Source organism: Myiozetetes cayanensis, unplaced genomic scaffold, assembly GCF_022539395.1.
Source record: "Myiozetetes cayanensis isolate MyiCay16 unplaced genomic scaffold, myiCay2020 scf3, whole genome shotgun sequence".
Taxonomy (NCBI): Eukaryota; Metazoa; Chordata; class Aves; order Passeriformes; family Tyrannidae; genus Myiozetetes; species Myiozetetes cayanensis.
In genome coordinates this window covers 42,071,729-42,097,286 of record NW_026087521.1, presented here as the reverse complement: position 1 = coordinate 42,097,286, position 25,558 = coordinate 42,071,729, and the positions used below count along the sequence as shown (strand labels likewise).

The 25,558-nt window shown below is 35.4% G+C and overlaps 1 protein-coding gene across 10 annotated transcripts in view; it reads left to right on the top strand.

Annotated features, from left to right (window-relative positions):
* MGAT4C (MGAT4 family member C) overlaps positions 1-23,490 on the top strand; it is a 368,163-nt gene extending 344,673 nt beyond the window's left edge. For 8 of the 10 annotated variants that reach the window (XM_050324302.1, XM_050324298.1, XM_050324301.1 and 5 more), the window contains one exon: positions 1,787-4,032. In XM_050324302.1, coding sequence (XP_050180259.1) covers positions 1,787-2,943 — 1,157 coding nt within the window. In that variant the 3' untranslated portion in view covers positions 2,944-4,032. Of the gene's footprint in view, positions 1-1,786; positions 4,033-18,157; positions 18,728-23,286 lie in introns of those variants that run through there. The other 2 variants (XR_007629994.1, XM_050324305.1) reach the window with 2 other exon arrangements.
* The last annotated feature ends 2,068 nt before the right edge of the window (positions 23,491-25,558 follow it).

Sequence of the window (25,558 nt, the reverse complement as noted above, 5' to 3'; positions counted from 1 at the left end):
AATCCATATAGTCCCTCTGGTATTTCTAGGCAAGACTGGCTGAGTTAAGCACTGACAATCTCAAAAGAGTTAGTGAGACAGCTATCTCTGCACAGGCAGTTCTAGAGCAAATGCAAGTACAGGCCTAGCAGTGATTGCCCCACAGCCTGGTTACCTTCTGACCAAATGGCTGACTTGCAGACAGTCTTCAGGCAGCCCCTGGATGGTCTGTGTGAACACACTTCTATGGATCTCCTCCCAGGCAAGATGATGATGATTTAGAAAGCAAAAGCAAGGCATATGATGGTGGTTTACTGTAACCACCCTCTGAGACCATCCTATCAATCTCTGTCTGTATAACCAGTAAATCCAATCTTAAGTATGCTTGGGATCACATAGATACACCCTTCAGGTTCCCTATTCTGCCAGCCCAGCAGCTGTGAATGGATCTCCTTGTTCCTTTAGCTATGATAATAAGGGAGGTGAATTGTGCTGTTATGGGGACAGTAAAGGATTCTTTTCAGAGCTATCTGCAGATGGACTGTTTAGTTACTCTGGTTTCAGACAAGAAATCAAGTTTAAGACTTTCTTCTAGAAGTGAAATATGGCCTTCCTAACCTTTAGACAGGTGTCCTTTGTGTTCCAAATCAATCATTTCGCAAGGCTCAGAAGTTCAAACACAGAAGGTAAAATAAAATAGTATGTGAGTTGTGGAAAGCTATAAAGTTTGTTCAAATTAGATTTGAAAAATCTGGGCCTCTGTAGGCAGCGTAAATGACTTCTGGGATTGTACTTGACTGTACAACTGCTTTTTGAGCTGACTTAAGCCTCGAGGGAAACACTGTATCATTCCATCAGAGTAGTCCTTTACAAACCATCATATTTTAAGAAAGTTGGGGTAAGTTCAACTGAAAGACACTCTGTCATTTACAAAGCCTTAAAATTTTTTACATCAGAAGTTAGAAAAATAGAGATATATTAGCAAATATCTGAAAACAAAACTGATTTGGAATGCTGGTAAAAATTCAATGGCAGTGACTACAAAACGGCAGAGATGAAAATTCTTCCCTTATCATAAGATACATCTCTCTCTAGAAAGATGTAACATCATTTAAAATTATTTGTACAAAAAAGAAGAGAAACAAGTTCTGTTCTACTTTAAAATAATATCTGAATTGCATCTTGGAAAAAGGAGTTCCCTGTAAAATGCTCAATGAGTTCTGACAAAGGGTTAGAAAAAGGAAAACTAGACAAATTCAACTAAAAAAGGAACATGCTGAAAATAAATTATCCATGCAAAATCCATAACACTGTGCAGCTATGCATAAATGTTGCTAGACTTTTAGAGGGCTTAAAATTATAAAAGTTTGGCAATTAATCTATGTATCATATTTTTGTGCTGCATTTGGCAGTTCTTAGCTTTAAAAATATTGTGTGAGTAATCACCTCATAAACCCCTTTCTTTTAACAGAGTTTACACCCTTATTGTTGTCTGTGTGGTTTCATCTACGAGGTGTACATGTTGCTTTCGCGTCCAACCACGACATGCCATTCCTTGCAGTTAACAAGCAAATGTTTGACACGCTAGTCTCCATATGTCTATTTGCTTGCAATACGTTACTTCTTTACAAAAAGGCAATAAAGGTCCTTTATTACATACAACTTAATAAGTTCACATACCAAATTTCTCACTCTTCACCATTCACAAGGTGTATTTAATATAAGCACAGCTCTGGAGAATAGCTTTGTGACAAAATTGTTTCCAATATCAGATACTCAGTTTTTGTTTAAATTGTCTTTTGTACAGGGTATCTTACAATTGGATTATCCTCTGTAAAACGGAAAAAGGGAAACTACTTGCTTGAGACCATCAAATCCATATTTGAACAGTCAAGCTATGAGGAACTCAAAGAAATCGCAGTGGTAGTACAGCTGGCAGATTTTGACTCAGCCTGGTGTGAAGGGATGGTCCAGGATATTTCACAGAAATTTGCACATCATATAATTGCAGGCAGATTAATAGTTATTCACGTCCCTGAGGATTATTATCCTGTACTGGATGGCCTCAAAAGAAATTACAATGACCCAGAGGACCGTGTGAAGTTTCGATCAAAACAAAATGTAGATTACGCTTTCCTTCTAAACTTTTGTGCTAATCTTTCTGACTATTATGTGATGCTAGAAGACGATGTTCGCTGCTCAAAGAATTTTTTGACTGCTGTTAAGAAAGTAATTACCTCACGAGAAGGATCCTACTGGGTGACTTTGGAATTCTCTAAACTGGGATACATTGGAAAGCTTTACCATTCTCATGACCTCCCACGACTGGCTCACTTTCTGTTGATGTTTTACCAAGAAATGCCTTGCGATTGGCTGCTCATCCACTTTCGTGGGCTGTTAGCTCAAAAGGAAGTGATACGTTTTAAGCCATCTCTGTTCCAGCACATGGGATACTACTCATCTTACAAAGGAGCTGAAAATAAGTTAAAAGATGATGATTTCGAAGAGGAGTCATTTGATATCCCTGACAACCCACCTGCAAACTTGCACACCAACATGAATGTATTTGAAAACTATGAGGCAAGCAAGGCTTACAGCAGCATTGATGAGTATTTCTGGGGTAAAGCTCCTTCTAGTGGAGACTTCTATGGAATTGTATTTGAAAAGCCCATTAAAATCAGTAAAATTAAAGTTGTCACTGGAACTGAAGATCGGCAAAATGACATTTTACATCATGGAGCCCTCGAAGTAGGAGAAAAGATTGTAGGCAATAAAAAAGGGAGACAATGTACAACTTACTTGAGACTAGGGGAGTTCAAAAATGGGAATTTCGAAATAACAGATGTAGAGCACAAAGTTCTGTTTGATGTTAACTGCATGAGAATACTTGTTACCAAAAGTCAAAAAGAATGGCTGATCATTAGGAGCATTAGCGTCTGGACTTCTCAAACACCAAATCAGTAAAGCAAAGACACCTGATCAGGTACAGAGTGCACACAGTCATCTGGGTCCCAACTAGTGCCGTTGCCCAGAAAAACTGACCCTTACAACTCTTCACTAAAGACATAGAAAATCTGGGGAAATCACAAAACAAGTAAAGCAATTTATTTTTTACTAGTTTGGTCAGGCAATATACAAACATTTATTTGCTGGAAATTTTGAATTTTATAAGAGATCTTTAAACACTTTTTTTATTATTATTTCTCTGTAAGAGAGACCTTGTGGACCATACAGAATAAAAAAACACCCTATAATTGCCAAAAGGTTTAAATCTATGACCAATATGTTGTGAACAGAAACTGGATTGCACCTTATGCACATAAAAATTTAAAATCTTATGATAGTATGCATTTGTACTGTAGTTGGTGATGTGTTTCTTTTACAGGCAGTTGTGACAAGGAAATCTGTCTTGAAACTGGTAGTTTCCTTCTGAGCACTGTAAGAAAATAGTGTGGCTAATCATTGCAACTTCTTTTCAGAAGGGAATGTATGTAAAATTATAAATCTGACATGACAATTATGTAAAAAAATAGATAATTGCATCTGTTATTCTGTCTCAACAAATATCCTTTGTTCTTTTTTCTGGGTCCTTTCACTGAAATTAACAGTACTTGAATTCTATATTACTTAGGGGACCAATTTACTTTCCTTACTCGAACAAAATGCCTCACAGTAAGCAAGGTTTCTACTTGAGTACTGATGTCACTATCAAACCCAAGCACCTCAAAGGTAGCACTGTTCTCTTAACAGATCCCAGCTTCAGCATTTTTTGTTCCTTCATGATATGTAGAACACTCCCTGAGACATCTGCATATAACTGAATACTACAGCATACTTTTAACATAACAGAAGACTGTTATGCCTTCCATATCTACATGTCCAGTTCATGTATGCTACAAATGTAAACTGTACTAGGTTAATCAGTTGGAGGTCAGTGTAAGCTCCAGTCTGCTCTGAGTGATTTATAGTCAATAGAAGAGAGCACAAAATGAAGAATCCTTATTCAGTGAGAAATTATTATCCTCCTAAATTAGTTTTTGGGGTTTTTTTTGTTTGGTGTTTTTTTAGTTTTTTAGGGTTTTTTTTTTGCAGCTTTCTAATTCTAGTCATGTTAGTCTTGTAGACATCTTCCTATTGCCTCTGGTAGGCATATTCCCTGCAAGAATATTTTGCCTGGCTTTAGACAAAAAACGCAAAAGTTTCCTCAGTCTGCATGACTTCAGTGTTGGTTCTGGGCTTCTAGTGTATCACACGGGGAGGCTGTATGGCATATGATTTATACTATATGCATACATTCAGATTAGCAGAATCTGTGGGGTTTATTCTTCTAAGACATTCTTGAGGCTGTCTCAGTAAACACACTAAGAAATACACGAATAGCAAGTGTGACACAGATGACCATTTTATTGTCAGTCTCATGAGTACTGTGGTTATCATCTGATTGCATTTATGATTTTTAGTTAAACCTGGTAGATAAGAAATTTGAAGAATGCCTGCACTGACAAAGAGTGAATTAACAACTGTATGAATTAACAAGGCTATTTCAGAAGCGTAAATTATTTTAAAAATCTACACAAAACATCAATGCAATTGCTTTTCCTGGTTCATAAACCTGTATAAATTCAGGTCCAGATGTGTCAAATCCACTACAGAGGAGATGTACATTGTCAAATAAACCTTCTGATATATGCTTCTACATAATTCAGAAAAGCATCCTTTTCTAAAAGAAAGTCTTTGTTTCTTTTTTCCTTAATACACATTAAATCTCTATTTTTCATATACATATCTTCAGTAAAATAGATTAAAAGTGTCATACATGTTCAACCTGAAAAGGAAAATAATACAACTTTTTTAAAAAATAACTACATGTTAATCTTAAATTATTATAAATAATTATGAAGGACTTGTTTTTTTAATATTGATCTTTGATATTTATAAAATAATTACTTGATAATTAATTCTTGGTCAATCCCCATTTCTTTTAATAAGCTGTCATTCTTCTATTTTTCCTTTCATAGAATCACAGAATCATTTGGGTTTGAAAGATGACCTAGTTCCAACCCCCTTACCATGGGCAGGGACACCTTCCACAAGACCAAATTGCTCAGAGCCCCATCTGCGGGCTTGAACACTGCCAGAGAGGAGGCATCCACAGCTTCTCTGGGCAACCGGTCCCAGTGCCTCACCATCCTCACAGTAAAGAATTTCTTCTTTAATCTAAACCTACTCTCAGTTTGAAGCCATTCCTTCTTGTCCTGTCACTACATGTCCTTGTAAAAAGTCCCTTTCAAGCTTTATTGTAAGCTCCCTTTAGGTACTGAAAGGCTGCCGTAAGGTCTCCATGGAGACTTCTTCATCTGAACAGTCCAAACTCTCTTAGCCTTTCCTGGGGCTCCAGCCCTCTGATCATCTTTTGTGGCCCTCCTCTGGACTCCTTGATCATTACTTTGTACTTCATTCACTTTCCTCAGTCCTTAACTATTAGTGTCAAAGCAACCATAACTAGGTTAACTAGGAGCATTGCCTTTACTTTTATTCAGAAGTGTAGTATGTCTGAAGCAATCTTCTAAGTTAGAAGTGAAAAACACTGAATACTAAGATTTCAAATGTTCTTGCAGACAAACCCATACACAATATCAGTGACTAGTACAAATTAAACACTCTCAACATAAGCCTAAGGAATTTAAATGGTATTTTTTAATCATGCTTTCCTTTTCAAAATAATGGTAGTAATGAGTCTTGTCTCTGATATAAAGGTTTAGAAGTGGGAACTCTTAGAAGGCCAAACCCACAAACGCCCTCAGAGAAAGCTTTCCTTGACTGTGGATAGTGGTATGTGCTAGGAATGAGAGGCATGAACCACTCTTATTGTTAAATTTGAGTTGATTTGGAAAAAATAATTAACAATATATTTATTCCAGAAGAGACTATAATACAGTTCTGTAATCTAATGTTTAATGTTTTGAGCACTCACCATACTGTACCCAGTTTGTCCTTCACTGAATGCATATTTTATGCAACTCATTCACATTAAAAAGGCTGCCAGACTTAAAAAAAAAGAAAAGAAAAAGAGAGAAAAGAAACCATACAATCAAAGATAACTGGTTTTCAGATGGATTTCAAATATATATATTTGAAGATATGTTTTTTTCTTTGTGTGCTAGGAAAAGTGATTGGTTTCTGAAAGGAAAATGTTTAATCAGACATTTATATCTTTACTTATAGTTCTTAAAGTTTTAATTTTCTTCTTCTCACTGATTAGCAGTGTTACAAAGCTCAATTCATTGGTGTATACAGTTGGTTCTCTTAGTGTGTATTTCCTGGTTTCATTTGTAGACATCAATATTTTCATACCAGAATGTGAATATTGAAAATATTTCACTGTGATCTGCACAGTGATGGATCTGTTCTTAATCCACTTATTGTTCCTACTAGAGTTTGGGATTCCTTATTGTATAATGTCCTTGGCCTTTTTTTTCTTTTCTTAACTAAAAGCCAGTTTGTATTCTACCTTTCTGTACACAGGTATCTCCACACATCCCTCTGATGTAGGAATTCTTGGGAAGTAAAATACTATTCACTATGAATTAAAAGAAGAGATGAGCCGTTAGTTTATTGCAGAATAAACAAACTGGGAGAAAACACTTTTCAGACAAACCAGTTTCAGAATATTTAAGATGTGTACTATGATAAAAGTGATTCACTAAGGTGCTCTATGAATTTGTTATTTTTAGATCAATCTTCTAACATGATGCTCTATTTTACTCTCTGCTCAGTATTCTCTTGTGTTAGACCCTAATGTTTTTGTTTTTATAAAGGGACATTGGGAACTTGTTCATTATTGGATTTTTAGAAGCTAAATAAACAACAAACATGACATCTTATAAAAGATTTCATTTCGGAAACTTATTAAGGGAAAAAGCCCCATGTTTAACTGTCTTTAAAACCACAGATGACACCAGCTTTCATTGTGAAGCATTTCAGAAAATCTGATGGAAATGAAAGTTTCATTGCAGAGATCTGCACTAATGCAGGTCATGTGCCATAAGCTGCAGTAGTGTCATATCCTCAAATGGTAAAGTATATTATTTTGTAAAAACAAGTGAAAATGCAGATATTAGGTGATCTTGATTTCCTATGCTGTATACAAAGACAAATTGATTGGAGTACCTCCACCGCTCCATCATTTTTTCAGTTACAGTAAACAAGGGGTTTAATCTTTGTTCTTTACTCCTTTGTACTTGGAGATGAAAATTATAAAATTCCTACTCCCTCTATTAGAAGCTGGATTGACCTATATATCATAGAAGACTGTAAAAAGTGTAATTTTGCAAAATAATTATATATATACACATATATTAAAATATTTTTTTAATCTATTTCATTTTAGTTTTAGCCATTCTGGAAGACTGAAATGAAAATAGTCTTCAGATTAATGTATTTTGCTATCTTCAGATGGTATCTTCCAAGATCTTACCTCTTTTACTAGTTTTGTCACAGCAAATACTTTCTGTGTCACCTAGGTCTTCATGCCCTTAAGCAGAACAGTCAGTCATGTAGACCAAGCCCTTATTGCTGCTTTTGCTGTAAAAGAAGAGAAAGAGGAACGTGTCCAGAGTCATCTCAGTGTACAGCAGTTGTCTAAGATCTGATTCCTTCTAATCTAATCTAATTCCTTGTTTGATCTAAAGCATTATTTATTTCATGTTAGTTTAACAGTGAAATAAAGTACTAAGAAAGATTAATTGCAATAACATTTCCATAATAGTAGTTTGTTGTTAAATTGGCATGAAATTGAATTGGCATCTGGGCAGATACTAGACCATTTTTCAACCACATTTCTAATGTTTTTCAACTGTCATGCTACTTACTACCAGTTCTCAAATAAGATTCCACTTTTTCCCAATGGCTGTAAAAAGATTCTTAAAATCCCATGTAGAAATTGAAAGTATTAAAGCCTTTGCAAGCCCTTTGCTGGGCTTATGTAATACTTTCACATTCAACAAGTAAAACTGAACATCAAAAGCTGATGCTCATTTCCTCTGTTCAGACTGTTAAATACTTGCCTTCCTTCTTTTTTGCTATTTACCCATTAATGTTGGTTTTACTTTTGCCAGTTCAGGAAAACCTGCCTGCCAGCCATGTAAATCTCAGGCTATGAATTCTCAGTCTCAAAGGTACTGTGTTTGTATTTTATGAAATGTTCCCATTTCTTAACAGACAGATACCATTTTTATGAAAACCAGCACAAGCAGTGCATGTTTTCTTGGACCCTCCCCTGGTGTTATTAGAGTGGATTTTCCTCCTACATAACTGCATCAAGTAAAGATATTAAAAGAGACATTACCAGGAAAAATATGTAAAAAGCCCTACTTTTAATTTTTAAAACAGGTTCAAAGGTTTCTTTGTGATCAGGCTTCATCTATCCTGAGAAATTTAAGTAGAAAATATAAAATACCATATTTGCAAGGAAAGGTTAAGTAAATATTATATGTGTGTATTTCTGCCTATGATTGTACTTAAATTATTATTTAAAGGTGGTTGTTTTTCAGAGTATTATCACTGTATTAACCCTTTTACAACAAAAAGGCAACCATGATGGCCTCCAGAACTGCTTTTTTTCTGCTGTCTCAAAAAAAAAAAAAAAAAAAAAAGAATAAATTCAGTACTCAAAAGCATTGCCTTGGGCATTCACACTGATGTGGAACACAAACAACAGTATAGGCCGTTGGTCCAGCCTGCCAGCCTGCTGTACTGCAACTCTGGAATACTTACGTTTATCAGAGTTGGGGAGGAAATATCACAAGGAGCAGGTCCTATCCCTGTCACAGTACCTGTAATATTTTTCAAAATAAATGTAAGATATGAAAAGACCCTTTGACTTAATGACCTTCTCTTTAACCAGAGTATCATTCAGTCTTCTTTTAACTGTAGATACCATATTTCCACTTATATAACTTGGGCCAAATGTACATAGAACCTAAAAGGAAGAAGAGTATTTAAAGGAAATTTTTCAATGAGTTTTTGTATATTTTGCTTCCTCAAATATATGTTCACTGTGTTCTGATAGCCTAGATTTAGAGCTGCTGCTCAAACTGAAGTCTAGAGCAACAATTTAAAGTGTTCTGGGTTTTTTTCTTTAGTATACCTTGCACCACTAAGAGCAGAGATCTGAGCATATAAGTTAAACCCTTACATCAGCCTTTGCTGCTACTGAAAGTCTCTTCCTTTGTGCTGATGCCACTTGGGGTATTTCAGTTCATTTGCAACTTTGGAATCTATTATAATTTCACTTTCACCAGCACACACAGGCATTCCCTTGTTTTTCAATACTGAATTTCAATACTGAATAAATGAACATCATCTTGGGTGAATATTGCCAAACCACTTTCACCTCCATTCAGGAAACTGGGACTGTTATTGTCATTTATTTCTCAGAATTACTTCCTGCATTTGGCCATTGCTCATTTAAATGCCACATCTGCTGAGAAGACAATAAGCATGCCATAATGAGACACCTTTTTTTAAGAGTGTCTCATTAGTTTGTTTTTTTTTTTTTGCCATACAACTCTAAGGGTGCACTATCTGATTGTGTCAAGATTACATGCATACCATTTTACCTCCATGAAAATCTCATAAAGCAAACTGGTTTTGTTAATCACTCCTGTAAATGGTTCCTGGCAGCAGTCTGGCTTTGCATTTGCAAAACAAGCCAGGTTTCTCTCTTCCACAGAGCTGAATAACAACTTTCAAGGAAGAAAAAAAAAAAAAAAAAGCCCCAAACAGGTATTCTCTCTAGTATTTAAAAGATGTAATTTCTTCCCTAGGTTTCCTCCGTTCTCTGCCTCAAAATTGCATATTAAAGTCAACAAGTGGTCCTCCTTCTTCACAATACCACAACTCTTCTCCTGTCTGCACACTCATATTTTGGTTTTGGAAGGGAGTAATTTAGATTATGCAGAAACTCTTGCATTTGGGGCATAAATAACATAACACAGTCAACAAATTTTTTGAGAGGTCCATATTTGGGGTTTTTTTAAGCATTCAAAGTGCAATATGCATTTTGTTCATTGAAAGGGGAAAAATATTTACTCGGGCATATTTGTGTTAACTGCTACTCACATAAAAACAAATAAACAAAAAGTCAGGTAAGGCTTTTCGGTGAGTAACTGGGGCATGTGCATACATAAGTGTATGCAAAACCCCACATCCACAGCTGGCTTCTGCACCAAGGACTTGAAACTCTCTGGATAGGTAGAGAAACCATTCTTTGATCAAAGCAGTGTGTCAGAAATAATTTAGACATTAAGTTTTGTACAGTTAATCACTCTTTCTTCTGATACTAAGCCAATTCCATAGAATAAAATCTCTTGGGTAATATGTCTTGCCAAGCTATTGCATATATTTTGTAAACAGATGTTACTTTTCATGGATATTGATTATAATTAATATATTTACTTTGAGCACAAGCTATGGATATTTTTTTTCTCCTCTAGTTCTATTTTCTCTTTTAAACTGAGGAAATATATTTCTTCTTTTCAATAGCTTTAGCATAAACATTATAGAAGAAGGGAACAGAAGTCACATGTGAAACTGGATCCAAACCTTTTTACTAATAGCATATTTGAGAGAAGGTATCTAAGTCATAAAAGTATATTTAAGTATTTATCTGTTCTAAAAAAATACTAAAATATCTTTGTTTCAGAATTTTGTGAGGGAAAAAAAAATGCACAACTAAGACCATATTACTGGAAAAATTCTCTTTTCCAAACTTTCATTTCTTCTGCCAGCAGCAAGGCATTACATTTGTTTAGTTCTGCTTCATGAAACCCAGTTTCTTTGTATCATACATTTCCGTCATCTTCCAAAATGAAGTCAGATCCCCATTAGGGTTGTATGCATTTAGTTAAATGAACCCTTATCCTTGTAGGTTTGTTAAAGATTAAACATCTATCTTACACTGTTTGAAGGAAAAAAATATTGCAAATATCTGGTCAATGTGCCTCATTGTTATGATAATTTATGGTTAGTATTTGGGTTTATTTATTTATTTTCATAGACAGATTTTTCTGAGGAGTGGAGCGGAACAAAAATGGTTGCATTTCTGCATCACCTATTTCTGTCATCACCTTCTTCATATCCAGATTTTGCTACTCTCTTGCTCACTGTAGGCACACACAGAGGGAAAACACAAATAAACAGAAAGGCATTGTAAGCAATAGGTTTCTGGTAGACAGGAGAGCATGAGAGGGAGTTAGAAGCTGTCTTAGCTATTTAAAGTTCAGTACAAGGAAAGCTAAAGAACTTAGTTGGAACTTTTCTATTACCTTTACACTACTTTGCTATGCCACATTAGATATAAATTTTTGTCATATAAGCCAGCTTGCTTTCTGGAAAATCTACACTGTGTGGTGTCAGTGTACCCTCTAGCCGTCTATGTGGTTTTAAATCTGGGATAAATTACTAAGCCAGCAAACATTTTTGCAGATGTTTGAGAGGTGTCTGCTCCTGCTGAGGTTGGGAATTAGAGCCAAACTTGGCATGCTACATCATTTACAGGAGTGCTTGGGCTTTATCGCACCATAGGCCTCTGACGTGCATCCAGTCAGCCAACAGCTGTAGTGGTTTAAACCTTCTCACTGGCCAGCTTCGGTGGTATTCCCCTCCCCTCACTTTGCTTAAATTTACAGGGGAGCCGGTGGAAGAGAAGAGCTCAACAAAGCCAGTGCTCAACTAGATGTCTTTGCACAAACTTACTTCCATCAGTATTTTAAATATTCTGAGAGGTTGAGGACCTGGAATGCCAGAGGCATTACCCCACGCTGCCCCCTGCTCCTGCCTAGCTGGCAGAAGAGGTGGTAGGAAGCTGGTCCTTAAAACATGTCTTTTGGGGTTTTTTCCTACATTTCCTTCCCTATACAAAACTATCTTTTTTGCCATTATTATCACATTTTAAGGAAGTAAGGGTCTTTTTGAATAGCAACATAATAAAGCTATTTAGGAAATAAAAGAAATCTAAAAACATTTTAAATCTAAAGTTTCTCAAATTAGCCATAAACAATAAGTCAAATACAGTAAAAATTAGAAGACATTTCTCTTTTTTTCCTTTTAGTTTAGTTTTGTTTAGGGGTGGGGGTTTGGGGTTTTTTTAGTTGGATTTTTTTGGTTGGTTGGTTGGTTGGTTGGGTTTTTTTCCTTTCACGTTTATTAGTTGCAGAATCAAGTAAAACTAGAAAATAACAGCAAACCTTTCCCACTCCTATTTACCAGTTTACACAGATTTAGAACTTTTTTAATATTTACCCACATGGAAACATCCACCATCTGGTGAGCATACTTTGGTCAGACATTCTGCTCCCAGTAGTTAGGATGTCTTGGAAAAACTCCTAGTCCTTAAAAAAGAAAACAAATCTTTGCCTGTGCCAGGATAGTATGTGGGCCAGATGCTTATCTGAATTACCCTCATGTGAATAACTGCTTCTAATACTAATGGAAAAGCAAAAGTTCTAACTAGGGTTTCATGGGTTTTTCTTTTTTTATTTTCTCTTCTTCAATTATAACATGGTAATGAAATAGACTGAGATTATTAAAATAGCCTCAAAAGTCTTTTAAGGGTAAAAGGATCTTTAGTTTAACTTGAAGTAAGAAACCAGAGGCTTAAAGTTACTTCTCTCTCACAAAAAGCAAGTGCTAAAGCAGATTTCCCCAGAAACTGAACTTTTGAATCCCAGGACTGGAATGGAGAGCCTCCTTCCTCTTTCCTCATCTCAGTATGAGGTATAGAAAAGCACATTTCTTTCAAAACAGCCTTTATACCAAAAGATAAAATTCATAATTTCATAAATGGGGTGCACATGTACTAGAACTCTAATGGGAGCTTCTCATCCTTGTCCCACTGTTCTAAAACACTGCATTCAGTAGCTTAACTGCCTGCACCTCAATTGCATTAATAGATCGAGTTTTCAGGTTTCAGTCTTTAATGACATAAAATTTCACAATCAGGAAGTATTTCTGCTCTCCCTGTTTGCTTCAGTTCACTGCAGTTTTCAGACAGAAATGTGAAAGACACAAAGAAACAATTAGGAAAAATGTTTATAGCCTTCAGGAGAATTGTTCATTTTTTTATTGCTTTTGTTGGAAAACAGATATTTTCTCTCATATGGCACCTCAGAACAGGCTTTTTGGCACTCAGGCTGCTATTTGTAACATATTTCCAAGTGCTAATGTACCTTTTTTTTCTCCTGAGCTGCTTTTTTTTCTTAGTTTACCCTAGTGTCTAAATAACCACTATCTGTTATGAACCCGAGATAACATTTTTTGGTTTGTGGGGTTTTTCCTCCCTTTTTCAGCTGTACTGGAATTCAGATGAGGACATCCTAACAGCTTTGCTTTGGAGGACTATTTGTTTATTTATTTATTTATTTACTTACTTACTTATTTAATTTTTTTAAATCAGAATGGAAACTATTCGTAAGAAAGAGTTCATATAGTAAATTTAACTTGTCTTTTTCTCTTTTACTACTACAAAAGAAAGGGTACAGAAAGAAGTGGGGCTAACTTGCTGGAGCACTGTTATAGAAGGGCATTTTTCTTTTGGGATGCCCTGTCATGTTGTGGCAGTGAACATGTAGGATGGCACACTGGATCCCACCTAGTCAGTAAAAGCAGGGAAATTACTTTAGCTCACACTATTCCTTGAGCCTGAAGGTAGCAATTCCACAGCTGCTGAAAAGGTATCAGATGTAAGAAGGGGACAGTGAATAACAAAGCAAAAACTGACTCAGATATTTTAGTGCTCCCAAAATATTCTGTAATTTAAAATATTCCAAACAATCCAAAGACCACTAAAATCAATAGGAGTGTATGACTTCATTTCAACAAGCCTTTGATCACATTTGAATTTAGAAATGAACTCTAATCCTTAAACTACTCTTCATGATGGCACTTTGAAAGAACTTCCGTGAAAACAAACCATTGTTGATATTGATGTTATTTAAGAAATTTTATTCAGAGTTAAACAAAATTTAATTAAAATCATTTACCACTATTTCCTCTAAAGTGAAAACAGTGGTGCTGCCCTACTTCTGTCCTGTCTATACCCCCACTCTGTGAACTGTGCTGGCACCCAGTGAATTGGAGAGTGAACAAAAACCAGGAAAATAATATGCATTATAATCAAGTAAGAAATAAAAACTTTGGTGTTAGTTTAGTCACCATTTTGATATATTTGCGTTTGTACTGGCATAGCTCAGGGATTGGAGCTAACATGATTCTGTGTTGTTAATCACTAAGCAGTTGTCCGTAGCCCCAGAGATATTTCTAATCCCTTTCCTTTAGTGTCTCTATTAGCACATCCAATAATCTTCCTATTGTTTCAGGTCTAAAGACATAAAAATGATAAATCAAGAAGAGAAAGAAAAAAGCATTAATCTGAGCTGATGAAATAAAGCAGAGAAATACTAAGAGTTACTAAGAGCATAAAGAGCCACAAGCTGGACCCAGATCTCCATGTGTTCTCATTGTTCAGCTGCAGATATATTGTTCTGATTTTTCTTCTTCTTTGGCCCCCTATAATTCTACATAAAATATAATCTCATGGCAATAAGAAAAACCCCCAAAAATAGTCATTGTCTATTAGCTTATTGAACTTCAAAAGCAATTCCTATAAATAGGAATTGTCTCTTTAATTTTGTCTCCTGCTACATTTTTGCTAAGTATTGTTACAGAGAAAGATTTTCAACACTGCAAAATCATCTTGATTTACCTTCAGTTTCAAATCCATAAATTGGGACTTATTTGAATACCAGATATGTATTTTAAGTCTCCATAACCAAAGAGGTGAATGCTGTTGCTAGCAGAGTGGTAAAGACGACTGAGTATAAACCAAGAGCTTTATGAGTAATGAAGAAATTATTAAAAAATTAAAATGGGAAAACCTAAAAATAATCTTCTGGTTGTATTAAAAAAGTTTTGAAATTAGAGCTCATAAGTCTATCAATTCTTTCCCAAAATTAATAGGCATATGCATATTTTTAATATATTGTAACAGTATATATGTATATATATATGCATTGACAATTGTCAGATGAGGTTACAGGGAATAGGTACTGACACTATTGCAAGACTTTGGAGTTGTCCTAGTTTCTGTATTTAGAAGTCTACCTCTAGCATATTCCCACAGTTCCCACTACTGTGTGAAGGTGCCTACTTCACCCAAGACACTGAAGTGTGAGAGCGGAAGACAATTGTGGTGGCAGACTTCATTGCCAGTAAACAAATTTCATAGTGAAAGCATGCAGATTTAGGGCACTTACTGAGGAAGGAATGTTGTGGAAATAAACAAAGAGCAGTTATTTTTTGGCATAGCTGTAAATCTAGGGATAAAAAACAGAAGACTAATTTAATTGCCTTGTATAACTTCCTAATTAAATTTCCACAATCACTGGGAATTTTTTTTAAGATTGGAAAAGACACTTAGAATTGCATGGTTTAATAAAATAATATTTTTTGTTTGTAAGATGAAAAGGAGCTTTCAGCTTTAGGAATAATGATATCAGAAAAATTCTATTATAGCATGGGAGAGGGATTCTAAGGCTGGAAAGGATAAAACTACATCAATCCTTTCCATTTCATACAGGGCTGGACACATAAGTTATGACCTTTAGTAAAGCAATTTAAGAAAAAATGATAAGGATGGGAAAAAAAGCTTCTAGTGCAGCCAGGCCAATTGGAAGGCAAGTAGAGACTGAGAGATGTCAGAGAGTCATAGCATAGACCAATATCAGATGGATTCAGGAGGGCAGGAGAAAATAGAGAAAATAGAGATGAAGAATGAGAACCAATAAAATTTGCGCTCAATAATAATTTTCCCAGAAGTGTCACTTAAGCCAACAATTCAGACAGAATGATATTTGCTATTTGTTGTTCTATTTTGATTTGATTTGGTTTAGTGCTGGAATAGAAAATAATGAATTCTAATGGGGCCTATGAAGTTGGATTTGGAGACACCAAATCTCTACTAGTGTTAAGCACAGGTTTTGAGTGTGCATCTTCAAAGGTCTGAAGCTGAGTTCGATTCAGAAGACTTTTTGTCCCACTCTGTGGGTGTTATTTGATTAAAGGGTCATTTTTCTTTTTTTAGTTAAGATTTTTTTATATATCTGTTTCAGATTTTGTAAAACTATCAGAGATTTTGTACTCACAATAGCTAACATTTGCAATTCTTCTTCTTGGTTTAAATTAAAAGTTAAGAAAACTAAAGAGAACCTAGTGAAATAATAATAATATTAATAAAGTATCTTTTCATCACTTTCAAGTGAATTTCACTTGATTCTGATTATATAAATTGTGATAATAGATGGAAAAACTTTTTAAGTGTTGTAATTATTTGTAATTGATATTCAGTACCCTTTTAGGTATTATTTGTTATTGGAGACATCTGAAATCTAGGATTAATCAATAGGCTATGGCATCTTAGGTAATAAACAGCATTCAGAATTGACAGTTAGTGGCCAAATATTACTCAATATAAAAAACAGCAATAAAACTCAGTATTGAAGCAACCCAGGACTGAGGTATCCAGTTTTAAGATAACCGGTGTAGAAGCATCTACAATCAGGAGACATTCAGTCTCCAGAGAGCCATTCATTGCATGCTAGGTTGATTTAAGGGCCAAAGAGAGATGGGAACCTCCCAGGATACTTCTCTTGCAAGAGGCTGTAATGAGAGCTGGATGACCAGCTTAGATAAGACTTTCAGCATGAGTGGAATGATCGGGTGACACGTATCCTATGGTTTTGTCTGTTAGTCCAAATTCCTCCCACACCTCCACCCCAAAGAGTACTCAAAGTGATATTTTAAACTGAAGATGTTTGTGTCTACACCCAAAAAAAAAAAAAAAAAAAAAAAAAAAAAAAAAAAAGGCAATATTGTAATATCTTGTGATTGGCTTTTATTTCCCAAGCACTGATGTTTGACCCTAACTATTTCAAAGAGTGTATCTTTAAGGAACAATATCTTGACTAATTAATGTTAGAATCACAGAATCATTTAGGTTGAGAAAGACCCTTAACTCCATCAAGTCCAACCATTAACCCAGCACTGCCAAGTCCACTACTAAACCATGTCCCTAAGTGTTACATCTACATATCTTTTAAATGCTTGGAGACTTAACTACTTCCCTGGGCAACTTGCTCCAGTTTGATAATCCTTTTGGTGAAGAGATTTTTCCTATGTTATTGAAGTTATTTTTGTTTATGACTTCCTTCCATATTCTAAGAATTGCCTAAAATTGTAAAGAAGCTTGTCTCAGGAAAAACAAAAAAAAAGAAAAAAAAAAAAGTTGTAATATTCTCACAAATCAAACACAAACTTTAAAAACATCTTTTAGAGTTATTGAGTTAATGATATTCACCAGTGATACAACCTGCGGGTCAGAGGTTTATGTACTTACTTTGAATATCAAGTTCTTGAGTGCATAAAAGCTTGATTACAAGATGGTTAAAGCATTCTACCCTGGAAAACTACGGCATCTGATTCCAGCAATAAGAGACTGTCAGTAACTGAATGTGACCCTTTCACAGTTCATATACAGGTGCCTTGTCTAAATCCTCATTAGGCTTGCAGAGTGCTCTTTAGAGAATGTGTGCTGGAGTCTGCAGTGGCTAATAGGGGAGGAAAATATTCACAATATTGAGCTAATTGTCAGCTATTCGGCTTCATTTCCCCCTCCTTGTTTGTTATTTGGAATAAGGGCACCACCTACTGGCTATAAGATTTTTTGTGAAATTATCTGAAAAACATCTTTTACTTCTGTTCAGTGGCATTAATTCCTTTTCTATTGATTAAAGAAACCTAATTTCATACCCTTCCCATTGTTTCATACCATTCTGGACATGTGGGTTTGAACAAATACTCTTTTTGCTTTAATATATGTATCAATAAAAGTCAAAGAATTGAGACAAATATGCAGGAGGCCAACTGTTATTGCTTTAGTGTGTAGTTTTATTGGTGCAGGTAAACATTCATATATAAACAATAAGCTTGATTTCTCCAGTATAAGGCAGCAACAGTATCCAGAACTGTATTCTTTCCTACACAGAAATGTGAAAAGACCTCTTACTTCTCTCTCATTTAAGGACATAGGAAATAATGAAGTCTTCCTGTTCATGACTTTCAGCTCAGGTGAATGACCCCCATCGGGCACATTTTCTGCCTCTGCAGCCTTCATTTCCTGTCAGCATCTGAAGCAGAGAAGAGAGAAGAAAGAGATGGAGCTTCATTTAGGAGCATCATGAATCCAAAGAGAGACTATGAAGTCCTGTGGGTGTCAAGAGGGGGGTGATCTGGGTTGGGTCAAGAGAAACTCTGAAGTGACTCTTCTCTTTCCTCACTCATCACACTCACGCTACCCATGAGACATCACTGATCTTTTCCAGCCTCACATATGAAAGTTCCCATTTACATTCCTTCATCCTGCCCACCCAGTAAAATCAAGTATCCATGTTCTCTTCAGCCATTACCCTCATATCCAAAGACCCAGTTTCTCCTCCTTGCCACCAGACTACTGACACCATTCTCCTGGACGCATCCAAGACTTCCTCTGCTGCAGGTGATTCTTCCAACCTCATGCCCTTCATTCCTCTAGACCACTGATTTTTTAAAAAAAATTGAATTTGCCTGTGCAGAAAGTCAGCTCTGATTTGGGTCTGAAAGGTTTCCTACACTAAATATGGAAAGTACATAAGGAAAAAAAATCAAGCGATATTTTAAATGACATCTATAAGGTATTTTAACAGATAAAAATTATTGGATACTAAGGGTAATGGTGGAAAAAATCATAATAAACAAATAGTTACCAATTAACACTTGACAAATTCTGATTTGCACTGTTTATTTCTAATTTTCAGCGGTTAGAATGATTGGTCTCTGGAAAAGATGAGTGAGGGTCAGAGTGAGACTACTTGTCTTTTTGAAGTCTTCAAATGGGAACTTGAAAATCACTGATAAAAAAATGCCTGAGTACCAATTTAATCATCTGAACTTTACCTAATACAAGTCTAAAAAGCAAAGAATATATTGAGAGTTATAATGTGAACAAGAAAATAGTAGCAACTTTTGTTCACTACCACTGAAATATATAATGTAGGACCGTTTTTCTGAACATGGGGTTCACTTCAAGCTGTTATACTTGCAGGTAGATAGGACAAAGATAAAAGAACCTATGGAATCAGTTTCAGAAGATCAGGACTGTGGCTATTTTGACCAGGTCGCAGGTAGTTAAAAAATGTCACATTACTAGTAAAGTAAATTTCTGTAATCTTTACTCAAGTCATAGAAGCAACTAGAAGATCCAGAACTGGGGGCAGTGGTGGTGTTTGTAGGGTTTTATTTTCAATAAAACTGGTAGATTGTTAGGTATGTTTACTAATTTTGTGACATTAAGTGTAGCAGTTATATTAATATAATAAGTAATGAGTCTTTAGGACTAGGCTAGTACCAACGTGGTGTGAAAGGAATGCATCTGTATTAATATAATAAATAAGGGGTCCCAAGGACCATGAGGACACCAATATGGCGTGTAAGAAAAGCATGGTTTATTGACAGAGTCAACACTTAGACAGCAGTTTCAAATGCTGACATGTCACAACACGTGACCTTATCAGCCAATCCTATACAAGCATTTAACTGTGCGTGTGTGATAGAGTACTTACAACTACAACTCCCAGGATGCTTTGGTAGCACCCATGCTGTAACCAGACCCTACAATTAAGCAGGGGAAAACTAAATCTTTACCTAAAAATAAGACAAATAAAATTACCTTCCTGGCAGCAAAAAAGGAGACAGCAGACAAAGAGCAGAATGGAAGGTTCCATATATATTCTCAAAAAAATTTTATTGTATTGAAGGCTGTGTATGAAACTGCTTATGGTGCTGTAAGTAGTATAGAACTTGGAGAGCATCAGTCATATCCAACAGTAACATGCTGGACTGGCCCAACTGAGATAGCTCCTTCATAGCAGCTCAGTCAGTGCTATGGTTTATATTTGTGATCAAAACAATACTGACAACACACTGATGTTGTAGCTATTGCTGAACAGTGTCTGCACAGCATCAAGGCCACATCTGTTTCTTACCCTATCCCACCACTGATTAGGTTGGGGGTGCACAATAGTTAGAGAGGGAACAGGCAAACAACCCAAACTAAACAAAAAGGAATTAGTTGGGCCTTAGTCTACCTGAGGAAAGTGGTGAGTGATTGCCTTTGCATCACTTGTTTTCTTTCCCTCTACTGCTACTTTATCTTTTATGTATTATTTTTTTTAATTAATATTTTGACAGCCAGAATTTCTTGGGTTTAAATATTCATTTCTTTCCCCCCCCATCCCACTGCAGCAGGTAATGAGTGAGGGTTGTGTGGTGTTTAGCTGTTTACCAGCATTAAACTACAGTGCATGGAGAGAACTGAAAAAGCCAGGCAATAATTTTAAAAATATTGTGGGCCCCAAGAATCTCTTTGAGAAAGAAAGCATTTCTCTGAACAGTCAACTACTCAGTGGTGCAACAGAACTTCAAGGTAATGGACCAATGTAATATAGCCATATCACATTTGTTTTAAAAAGGAAAAAGAAGGACTCGTTAAAACATAGAATATTTGTCAAAAAAAACCCCTTTACTTAAACAATGTTGCTGATTTTCATTCTTTAAAGGTTAACATAATTATAGATTTAAAACAAAAATTAAATGCACCCTACTTTAAAATATCCAAAATGGATTAATGTGAGAAGACACAATTTAACTTGGGAAACTCATTGTAAAATGATGGAAAAAGAATGAACAGTTGCTTACAAAATTCACAATATCAGTTATAAAAAGGTCATTCAATACTACTATAAGTATGATAGATGGGTTTCTTGTATTCATGAATATCTGTGACATTAAAATGGTACAGCTTTCTGAGTCGTTCTCTTCAGCACTGTGGCTTAAACCTGAACTGTTCCCAGTAAATTGGAATACTTGTCCCACATGCTTAGGTTGCACTATGAAAATGATACCTGCTTTTTACAGTACAATTAAATTATTCTAGGCATGTTCTTCAAATTTAATTGAAATTGCAATAAATAAATTTTAAAAAACCCACATTTTTCATCTATATGAGATAATGATTTTACAGAAGCGAAGTCCTAATTTTTTTAAGTTATATCTGACTCCATGCAGATTTCTGTAGGTAGGAGGAGTCATGGACATTGCATGTAGGGGCTAGCTATCAAATTTGGTTCAAAGGCCAGTACCCAGGCCCATAAGCAGGTGTCCACATATGTCGAATACAGCTACAGATTGTGTCACCCTGAATACAACCTCACTGCGGAATAGCAAGGGAGAGAAACAGATCCTATCCCACCATGTACGTGCAGCAACCATTATGAACATATGCCACAGACAACATTTTCCTTACACCACTGTTGAGATGTCTTCCTTCCTGGCACATTGGAAGGACTCAGTAGCTCTGCACCAGTAAACATCCTCCGCTGCCAGCTGCATTCCCTCTGGCTTTCTAGAGACCAAAACATATCCTTCTATCAAGTATATGAGGAGCAGTTGCTACAAAGCCAATGCCATAGTTAAATTCACAGTGGGTTATTAGGTCTTATTAAAAGGTTATAGCAAAACATTTTCCCACAAAAAAGTGCCAGCTTTCTGGCCTTGGCACATTCCTGTGGACTGGCTGATCTTGCCAAAACTTCAGCAGAAACTGGCAGACAGGCTGACCCTTGGCTGTGACCATGTCATCGAGCTCAGCAAGACTCTTAATTCCACTGGAAAACTTTTGCTGATTTGCTGTTGTCCAAGACTGAATAAGGTCCTTGTCTGTAAGTCTGATTAAGTCTTTCTGCAGCAAATGTCCCAACATCTAGTGGTACCGTACCTCAATTTCCCAAATACTTGTCTGGTAGATATTTGGGCTGCCTAAGTATTTAGCTTGCAAGCCTAGCAGCTGCCAAAAAAAAAAAAAAAAATTGAAAAAAAATTGAAAAAAAATTGAAAAAAAATAGGTGAGACACTGAGGATCCTCTTAAACAGTTTCAGAGCAGAATATTTTGTTCTGCAATTCTGCAGTAAAACAAGAATCAACATAATTGTGTAGTGCTTTTCTTCCTTATATTTTTATAACAAGATTTTTTTTAATAGATTTATATTTTATTTTCAATCTTCTTGTATTCACTATATTAAACATTTGTTGATGACAACACAGAAAGAACATGGTGATCACAGAGAGAGCACAGATATATCAGCATATATTGAGAACTCTGTCAACATGTGAATTTTCAATGCAGTATAAAATGAAGTTTATCTCCTAAAGTGCATAGTCAGTATGGCTAGAAGCTTTTCCCTAAGGTTTTAATCAAAATTTGAGGGGGAAAAAACTCCTAATAGCACGAAGAAAGTCATCTTGCTCCTAATTTTTTGAAAGAGAAAGAAATCCAATTCTACCAATACCTAGAATATACAGCAATATCTTATAGTCTATCTGATAACTCTTGCTTGATATTAGGTAAAGTATTTGGAAACATTTTATATTACCAAGTGGAAAATGCTGTCCTGTCTTACAGAGCAGATGTATTAAGAAATATTGAAATGTGTATTTAGCTTTAAGGACATTCTTAAGTCCCTTAAAAGTTAGCGTCTTAAAACTAAATAAGCAAAGCTAATAAGCTGAATAAAACAGTGTGAAAATTACATGGTTTGAAGTGATTGGGTGCACTAAAGCCTCACGAATCCACTGAATTCAACCAATAATAGGAAACAACAGTTTTCCAATTATCAAGACAGATTAAATGCTCAAAAGCTTTGTCTTTCTCCTTACTTCCACCAGATGGTGGTATATTGCAATAAAAAGACTCCTGAAAATCGTTTCTCTCAATGCCTAAAAAGCAAGGGAAATTCTTCATTAGTAAAGTGACTTTCTTCTCGTATTTTCTTGATTTTCAACCATTGATTTTTATAGAGATTATATTTTTAATCAAATATTTTAGTATCTTTCTATTCCACTTCAGCAGTGATTCCCAACAACACCATTTTCATCTATTTCTTCTTAAAAAAACTTTACTAGTTATATTTTACTCTCTGTCTCACATACAATACTGGTGCACCTTTTGGTGGATTAGTTGCAAGGTCCTGGGCATTCCCAAGTAAATACTTAAACCTTAAATAGATATCACTACATAACTCCTGAATGTTCTGAATACCTTGACAACAGATCAAGGAAGATTTAACTTTGTCTTAAAATGGGCCTTGGCTTCAACACAGGAAGATTCCCACTGATTCTGGAACAATTGCCTCAGCTAATAGATGAGCATGTGAATAAAGTCACATCAGAAGCCCTAACACGTCTTAGAACTGAGTAACTCAGCAGAAACAGCAGATTTTGAAGCCCTTACAAGGTATGAGTTTTTCTTGCAAGTACCATGGATATTGGTGGCAGGGAGTGATGTGACCTGTGATGTTTATTTATTCTAGGTATTTAATACTGTTACACTTCATTTCCAAGTATTGTAGTATTGTATTAGAATCCATATATGTAGACATTTAAGCACTTCAAAATGAAAAAAACACAACTGCTGATGGTCTCTCAATTAAAAACTTTCTCTTTGTGTCTGAGAATAGAGGTTTTTTGTTGAGAAACTGTTATTTCAGCCTCTTAATTGAATGGAAGCTCTGTGTTACTGTTTTAACAAATGAAAAACTTTAAAGGGAAAATATAATGCTGTTGTCTACTCTTTATTCACTGTGCCTCTCCAGACAATGCCTTGACGTCCATTCATAAGTAAAAAGGTTCAACTTGCTAATCTTTAAGTTCCAGAGGATGATCTTGGGGCCCCTGGAAATATCATGCTTAACACAAGTCCTGATACTCCACCCTAAGCTGTGTGGATCTGAAAAGAAAGCTTCAAGCAGGACTGTTTTGACTTTAAAATGGAAAAGCAACCTCATGCCTCTGATAAAAAAGACAACTTAAAGAAGGGTGAGTACCTTCTTTGTACAGATTACTCAAAGTATATAAACTTCATCACAATCACAAATACTCACTGAATCAAGATCCAAATATATGCAACATTCTGTAACACCTTTCCTTTTAGAAAAGCTTTTCAAACTTTCCTGTCATTTTTCAGTGACAAAAGTTATCAAACCAATGTATATAAATAAGCTTGCACTTAATATCTCTGGGGATACACATTTCCACAGAATATCTTTTGAAATAAATATTTAATCTTTCCTCATTTTTCCACACTCTGCAAATCTTTTTCAACATTCTCTTATGTAAATTGCCTATGCTGTTTTCTTTGGTTGCAACTATATAACACACTCATAGCCACATTTCTATCGGTTCTGGGAATCTAATTTTTAGTTTAATAATTATAAACTTTTTATTATTTTATTATTATTTAAATTTTACTAAAATTTAATTATTTTATTTGAAATCATTTAATCTGAAATCTCTTCCCTTTTCATTTCCAAAATATTTCTTAAATCTTTGACAGTTCTCTCAAACATTCACTCAATAAATATCTCCATGACACCAGGACCACTGGTTATTACTTCAAATATTGCTTTCTTCTTTTTCACTTTTGTTTCAGGGAGTTGTATCTTTTTCATTGCTCCTATTTTTCATTTGATGAGGAACACTATGTAGCTAGAAACTTCTGTGACTCATTGTAGACTCCAACCAAGATTCACCTGGCATGTTTATAACATTTGAAGCTGAAGTGTCTAGTCCAAGATAGATTGTTTGTTTACAGATAGATAATTCCTGATACAGGATTTCTCTCCTAAAGTTCCTCTCTCTTCATTAGTCATGGAGGAAGTCTGCATAACTAGCTTAGACTTAGATACCTACTCTGATGAGATGAATTCCATGTGAGAAGTGTCTACTATTTGCCAGACTAAAATTGTGAAGGATTGAACTCAGTGACCTGATTAATGTCTTCTACTCTTACGGTGTTTTGTGTTACTTAACATGAAATTTCATGCACTTTCAATTCTGTAGCAACTATACTTTTACAATCCATGTACCAATCAGGATGCTATTAAGGAATTGCCATTTTTCAGAATAGTATTTAGACCACCTGCAATTTAGAATGGGCCAAGTTTCTAGATACCAGTTAAAAAAAATAAATGCAGTAGGATACCCATGGTATCTTCTTCTATGGATTGCTCTTCTCAAAGAGCAAGATCAGATTCTGACTTGTGTGTTTTCACCCTCTGCTGTTGACTGGGTGCCACTTCAATAGGAAAAAAATACTGATTGTCTCAAATTTGTTTTCAGCAATCCCAGGAATACAGATAATAGCCTGGTCTTTCTTGTTCTTGGAAGAGGACAGACATAATCTTGTGCTCAGTGTCAGAAAGGAAGCAACTTTAAAGGATGGCAATATATTTCTGAAGAAGTTTTCGTTATATGGAAAGCAACACAGCAGCTTTCTCTCTGTCCCTATTTTCTTCATTTAGCTTTGATAGCAACCGTTTACTCTACTTTTTGTTTGAGTCACTTATGCTATTTTATCTAATAATCATTTCCAGC